The sequence below is a fragment of the Orycteropus afer genome, unplaced genomic scaffold (assembly GCF_000298275.1).
Source record: "Orycteropus afer afer isolate SDZICR_OR568_19922 unplaced genomic scaffold, OryAfe1.0 scaffold00091, whole genome shotgun sequence".
In the NCBI taxonomy this organism is placed as follows: Eukaryota; Metazoa; Chordata; class Mammalia; order Tubulidentata; family Orycteropodidae; genus Orycteropus; species Orycteropus afer.
The window spans coordinates 4,701,224-4,709,024 of record NW_006921678.1 but is presented as its reverse complement, the minus strand read 5'-3'; the positions used below and the strand labels follow the sequence as shown (position 1 = coordinate 4,709,024).

The 7,801-nt window shown below is 37.5% G+C and overlaps 1 protein-coding gene across 1 annotated transcript in view; it reads left to right on the top strand.

Annotated features, from left to right (window-relative positions):
- GIN1 (gypsy retrotransposon integrase 1) overlaps positions 1-7,801 on the top strand; it is a 49,093-nt gene that overhangs the window by 10,568 nt on the left and 30,724 nt on the right. The window contains exons 4-6 of the mRNA XM_007942490.2: positions 4,267-4,458; positions 4,550-4,726; positions 5,157-5,442. Coding sequence (XP_007940681.1) covers positions 4,267-4,458; positions 4,550-4,726; positions 5,157-5,442 — 655 coding nt within the window. The remainder of the gene's footprint in view (positions 1-4,266; positions 4,459-4,549; positions 4,727-5,156; positions 5,443-7,801) is intronic.

Genomic DNA, 7,801 nt, shown 5'->3' with positions numbered 1-7,801 from the left:
AACCTTCCTTCCGAGGAGTGGCTGGTGGGTTTGAACCGCCAGCCGTCTGGTTAGCAGGCAAGTGTCTTAGCCACTACACTACCAGAACTCCCATAACAATACTTACCATAAGCTATTTACATTAGTAAAAGATGAGAAACAACCTAAATATCAAAAGAAGTGTTTCAGAAAAATTTGCCCATCCATATGATGCAATATTTTGTAGCCATTAAAAGTTATGTTTAGAAAGATAAAGAAATAACACTGAAAATGTTAAAAATCTGGATAAATAACTTTATTACAATCACAACTTTATAAAAGAATATAAAACAAATGAATGATAGATTACATAAGCTTAACCATGGTGGGTTTTTTTTAAAAAAAAATTGAGAGATAAGATTATAGTATCTTCCTTAATTTTCTAGTGTATATGTATTACCTTTGTTACTTTTATAGTTTTGAGTAATTAAAATATGTCACATTTGTAGTACAAATTACTAGTGCTCAGCAGTATCTACTTGTGTCCTTCCAAATGAGAGACTGTACTTCTAGCCTTTTGTGTGTCATTTTCAGCCTGAGGCAGTGAAAAGCTAATTCTTAATAATTCATTCTCCCAGTCTTAATCTTTCTCTGGGTAACTGAATATTCCAGACATTGAGCTATAAAATGGAGTAACCAGTCGGATCCAGCATTGCTGAGCCACCTAGTGGAGGTCAGTTGCATTGGAAAGACATCCAGACCTAAAGCAGGCGTTGCATGAGCAAGAATTAAAACTTCTGTGTTAACTTCTGAAGACTTGGGAGCGTATTGTAATTGCAACATCATTTAGCCTACCCTGACTGACACAGTAAATGCAAAATGCAAATGCAACCATTGCCGTGGAGTCAGACCCGACCCGTAGTGACCTCTCCTTGGGTTTCTGAGGCGGTATCACGAAGGAGGTAGATTGCCTAACCTTCCTTCTGGGGAGTGGCTGGTGGATTTGAACCTCCAGCTTTCTGGTTAACAGTCAAGTGCCTTAGGCACTATGCTACCAGAGATCCCAGACTGACATAGTAGTGGGCCACAAATTGAGATATATAAAATAATCCAGTTCATCAATTGTCGAAATGCAGTATTACAACGTCTGTTTACATTTTTTATCTAAAAAGAAGAAATAAATGAACTTTACTAGTGTGTAAAGACTGATATTAGCATCCTTCATCTAGAAGGCAGATGATCAGTGTCACATATGGTATGTGAGAGATCCTGAGAAAACTGAGAATCTCAAATAAGAGGGAGTTACGTCACTGCATCCTTTCTCTTTCAGCTTTCAGTGGTTAATTGAATGTATGGATGATATTATCCAATTTTCACCAAAATGCTTGTAGCAGAATGGCCAGGTAGCTAAAGGTTGTTACAATGAAACAAGGTAATAGTAAAAACACAAACATTCATCAACCATAGAAAATGATAGAGCTGAGACTTCTGCTTAGCATCTAGTACTAGCTCTTTATCAGACACATTAATTAGGTGACAACAAATGTGAACTAATCAGATCTGATAGTAAATTTCCACCAAAATTCAAAATTATCAGGAAGACTATGTGAAACATTGATTCACTGCAGTTTTTTATTAATGAGGAACATTACCCTAAGTGCATATACCAAACCAAACCCACTGCCATTGAGTCGATTCCGACTTAGAGCAACCCATGGGGTTTCCAAGGTTGTACAGGTTGTACATCTTATGGAAGTAGATTGCCTTATCTTCCTCCTGTGGAATGCTGGTGGGTTTGAATTGCTGACCTTCGATTAGCAGCCAAATGCCTTTACCACTACACCACCAGAAGGTCTTTAAGTGCATATAGTCTCTAAGATATTAGCTAATGACTATATGAAACCACTAGGATTAGCCAGCAACTTTTGCAATCCAAGACTTTAGGAAACTTTACTAAAGTTAAAGTTAATAATAAATATTTATAAGCCTCTTTTGTAAGGTTTTTTAATACCAGAAAACAAAAAGTCACATATTTGGGAATGGTGTTATTAACGTGGCTCAGACATTAGACAGTATGATGGTGACAAAAAAAAAAAAAAAAAGTATCCTCATGTCCGCAGATAAGGTAGAAAACTGCCAGAGTGTTGAAATAAAATTAGAACACAATAGCCAATGTGGGAGGTTTATTATACAATTGCATGAAAATATAACGGTATTCACTAAACTGTTTTAATGAAATACACAATACTTTGTAAACTGTTGAGCAAAAACAAACATTTTCAATGGAAAAAAATGACAATTTTTTTTAACTTAAAAAGTCTTATTGAAAACTGTAATTGTAACCACTGATGGAATGTCTGCTTTGATGGCAGGGGTGGAGGTGGGGGGAAGCCTGGTGGGGTAAGAATATCAAGATTAAAACAAAAAAATGCCATCAAGTCAATTTTGTTTCAGTGTCCCCCACTGGGTTTCTAAGGCTGTAAATCTTTACGGAAGCAGACTGCCTCATCTTTCTTCCACCCTCATCGTTCTTCCATGGAGTGCCTGGTGGGTTCAAACCACTGACCTTTTGTTTAGCAACCAAATGCCTTAACCACTACACAACCAGTGCTTCTACAATATTAAGACAGTATCTCACAAATGTATTCACTGCATCTTTCCTAGGTGTGATGTATATTACATGGTGTTCCTTTTCTAGCCATGGTCTTTGTAACTCCCACTGGATTCCTGTGTGGAACCATGCAATTTAAACTCCTGATTGTTAAAGTCATCCAAACAGAAAAAACCAAACTCACTGCCATCGAGTCTTCCGACTCATAGTGACCCCTCCTTGGGTTTCTGAGGCAATATCTCTGTGGAAGTAGATTGTCCAGTCTTCCTTCCAAGGAGTGGCTGGTGGGTATGAACCGGCAGCCTTCTGGTTAGCAGTCAAATGCCTTAGGTACTACGCCACCAGTGCAACATGAAGTAACCTTCTGGGAAAGTCCACTTGCTCTCAGGTGTGTAAAATTCTAATGTTGAAATTGGTTAGTTTTGCCACTCTGTCAGGCTTAAAATGAGCCTTCTTAGAGGCAGAAAGGAATCTCTCATTGCCAGCTGAGAGAGATGCCCACTACTGAGAGAGATGCCTACTACTGAGAGATGCCTACTACTGAGTGAGATGGCCACTACTGAGATGCCTGCTACTAAGGGAGATGCGCTGCTGAGAGACTGTCGGCTGAGAGAGACTGAGGGTGTTCCTGAACTTGAATTGTAGCCTGTTGCCTGTTGCTTCCCTAATAAACCCCATAATCTCTGAGTTCTGTGTGGCCACTGCAGCAAATTATCAAACCCAGCAGAGAGGTAGTGGGTGCTGCGAGAGTAACAGTTGGTGTCAAGCTTGGTAAGAGGGCTGAAGGGTGGCAGCATGTCTGTCCTCATAAAAATTGGCCTTGATCTGCTGATGGTGATTCTGTCTTCCTCTTGTGGACTTAGAGGAGGTCAGAAGATGGCACCTTCCTGTCCCTTTAGCACTAGACAATCTCTTGAACAAAGAATATGAATCCTTTTCCAAAGGTCAGCCATATATAATCTTTGATCAGGACCTGGAATTGAAGCTGACCCAAATGATAACCTATTCTCTGGGATTGTTTTTAAATTATTTTTTAAGAAAAGGAAGCAGCATGAGTTGGTGCATGTATCGGCTAAGAATTACCTTAAGCTGCAAGTAACATAACATCCCTCTATGCAAAATACATAAACTCTATTAAGAGTTTATTGTGTACTCTTGTGAAAGAAGGCTATGTGGTCTAAGGCTGGAAGGGTTTTTCTGACTGTTATTAGGAACTCATGATCCTAGCTTTCAGTTCCACCTTTGGGATAACTAGATCTTTGCTCACAGTATGAGCCAGAGCCCTTTGTACATTTTAGGCAGAAGGGGAAGGGCTATGTGCAATAAGAAATAAAATATTCTTCTCTAAAAAATAGTAAATCTGCCAGTCATTTATCCAATTAAAAAATAATGAGTAGAGTAGGAAAAATAAGTTATTTAACATTTTTCAGCTTGTTAGAAGTTTTCTAACTCTTTGACTTTTGTCAGGCCTTAATAAAAAAAAATACAACAACAATAATAATAGCAGTTAAGAATTATAAAGAGTTTACTACCTGCTAAGAACTGTTATATGTGCTTTGTAAACATTAACTCGTTTAATCCTCAAAAGAGTCATGAGAAGTCAATGAAAAAGATTCAAATTCCTTTGAAGCTTTTTTTTAATTCACTACAAAAATACAGATTTTTAAAAGTCAGCTTTGTCTTAATATATTTTTTAGATCAATATAGAACTTTGTGGATTGTTTGGCACAAAGCAAATTGTAATTTCTCATGCCTCACAAACCGTTGATCCCACTGAAAGTACACCTAGCACAATCAAAACATTTCTCTCCAAACACTGTGCTGACCACCCAAACAACTGGGATGATCATCTTTCAGCTGTTTCATTTGCCTTCAATATAATTCATTTGGTATGTGCCTTTTCATAATTCTATACTTCAAAGTTATGACTGATTATTTCTGGGCTTGATAAATACTTATTGTTTATTTTCCTTGAAATAGGAGCCTACTAAAAATACACCATATTTTCAAATGTTTAATCGAAATCCTTATATACCTGAGTCTTCAGAGAGTCTTCAGGAAGTGGATGATGATAATACAAGTCTGTTTGCCAAAATTCTAGATGCGATTAAAGAAACTGATAAAATAATGATGAATAAGACAACTTCTGCAGGCCAGGTGATTCTATTTTATAGAAAAATTCTCTAATCAATAGTCATTTACTTTTAAAATTTCAGGATAAATGCACACATTAAGAAATTTTCTATCAAATCTACTTGTCTTGATTAAACAGTATACTTATTAGCTATTAAATTCTGAAAGATAATGGAAAACAGTGATCTGAAAGTAAAAAAGAGTTCAAATCCCTAGTCTTACTGCTTTCCACTTGTTTGACTTAGACAAATTCTTTAACCTATCTCTGTCTCAGTTACTTTATATGTACAGTAGAGGTAATAATACCAACTTTGAAATACTGTTTTAAGAATTAAATAGGATTCATACCTACTTATTCTAGTATCTCAATAAATACTCATTTTGTTTTATTATCTGCAGTCCAGCAATTATGGCTATTTTATCCCTCTTTTTTTTTTTTTTTTGGTATTTATAGGTGGAGAGCAACAATATTGATGAAGTAAATAAAAGCAAGATTACTGTTAAAAAGAAACCAAAGCAATTAAATCCATTTCATCTAAAAGTGGGTCATGAAGTTTTAAGACAAAGGAAAAATTGGTGGAAGGATGGTCGTTTCCAATCTGATTGGGTTGGCCCATGTGTCATAGACTATATTACAGAAAGTGGATGTGCTGTCCTGAGAGACAACACTGGGGCTAGACTTAAAAGACCTATCAAAATGTCTCACCTTAAGCCCTATGTAAGAGAATCCACTGAACAAGGTAATTATCAGACACTTTTCTACATTTTTACTTTCTTTGAATGAGGAGAGAAGCCAAAAATATAAGACACTTTTTTTTCTTTTTGGTTAGGTCATCTTTTCCTCTCATATTTATAAAATTTGTACTTTTAGATATTCCAGGTAGTCTGTTTTTTTAGACGGTCTGTCCTGGAACTGTCAAGCTTGTGAGATTTTATTTTGAATTGTATACTTCATGTGGGAGATACTGAGCCTATGCCACAGAAAGAAGGGTTGTGTTTTCTCTGTTTTTGCTTTCATAATGTTCTGTTTCCACCACTTGTCTGTCAGTTTGTTGTAATGTAGTGGTGTGCATGTTGCTGTGAGCTGGAGACTGTGCTACTGGGTAACCCATGGTGGACAGGTTTCAGCAGAGCTTCCACACTAAGACAGACTCAGAAGAAGGAAGGAGCCATCCACGTCTTAAAGAATTGGTCAGTGAAAACCTCATGAATAGCGGTGAAGCACTGATACATGGACCGGCAGTGTTTCATTCTTTTGTACATAGGGTCATTGTGAGTCAGAGCAGACTCGACAGCACATAACAACAATGTTCTAGTTAGTCACTTTGTGCCTCATTTTAGCATGAAAAAAACAGTAACTAAAATACACTGTCCAGAATTTAAGGAACTAGAAAAAATGTGATTAATTTTTAACATGGCATCACAATTAGGCCATAAGTAATGCCAGATGAGGTTGTGGAGTGGGGTATATTCAGAATGTTAAAAGGTACTATAAAGAGATAAAAGCTCACCAAATGATGTTTTTGTGAGCTGTAAGATCTACTTTTGATGCATAGCGACCCCAGGTGACAGAGTACAATTGCCCATAAAGTTTTCTAGGCTATAATCTTTATGGGAGCAGATCACAAGATCTTTATCCTACAGAGCCTTTGGTTGGGTTCAAACTTCTAACCTTTCTGTTAGCAACTGAGAGCTTAACCACTGTGCCACCAGGGATCCTTAAAATGATGTTATACTAAAGACCAAACCAAACCCACAGCTATTGAATCAATGCTGATTCATTAGTGACCCTACAGGACAGAGTAGAACTGTCCAGTAGAGTTCCCAAGGCTGTAAATCTTTATGGGAGTAGACTGTTTCATCCTTGTCCCATGGAGCAACTGGTAAGTTTGAACCACCAACCTTCTGGTTAGCAGCCGAGTGCTTTAACCACTATACCAGTGGTGTTATTATACAAACTTGCCTCAAAATATGACTGATTTGGACAGTGAGGATACTCTGATCTTTCTAACACTTTTTTTTTTTTCATAGATTAGAACTAAATAACATTTTTGCCTTGGCTTTCAGATGAAGGCCTACTTTATTGGGTTTGTCTTATTTTGTCTTGTAAAAATAAAGATAAAGGATCAATATTATTTGAATATGAGTAACACTGATGTGGCATGTCAGCAAAAACAAGGAAAACCCTCCATGAGATGGATTGACACAGTAGCTTCAACAATGGACTAAAACAACAAGGATCATGGAGATGACATTGGAGCAGACAACATTTGTGCTCCTTTATGAATATTCACCATTTGGGAGCTCTGGTGGCATAGTGCCTAAGGCATTTGACTGCTAACCAGAAGGCTGGCAGTTCAAAACCACCAGCCACTCCTAGGAAGGAAGATTGGGCAATCTCCTTCCGTAGAGATACCGCCTTGGAAGCCCAAGGAGGGGTCACTGTGAGTCAAATTGACTTGACGGCAGTAAGTTTTTTTTTTTTAGTTGATAGCAACTAACAAGAACATTTGATGGAAGGTACAATATAGTATATTTTAAAACAATATAAGCAACTACGTTATTAACAAGTTTAAGTAATAATGTTGTTGTTGTTGTTATGTGCTATCGAGTTGGACCCGACTCATAGTGACCCCTCCTTGGGTTTCTGAGGCCATATCACTACAGAAGTAGATTGCCCAACCTTTCTTCTGAGGAGTGGCTTGTGGGGTTGAACTGCCAGCCTTCTGGTTAGCAATCAAGAGCCTTAGACACTATGCTACCTGGGCTCCCCAGTAATAATAATAGCAACACAAATATCCTTCACTTACCCAATACCATTGTTAAGATATGATGGCCTTGAGGGCTGCTCAGTTACAGTGCAATTCTGCTTCTGGTCTGGGCCATAATTCTCCGTGTTAAAAGTTCTGCAATGCTCTTTCTCCTGCTTGTGACAGACCCAATTGCTCCAGCAAGAAAACCTATCTTGAACTATGTTCAAATTCTGAAAACTCATAAGTACCTTCATTTTCTTTGTTAGAAGATAAGCTATTTCATTCCTTGTGCCTCTTATTTCTGAACTATCTTTTATGGTCTTTCCCTTCCACAAGTTAAGAAGAA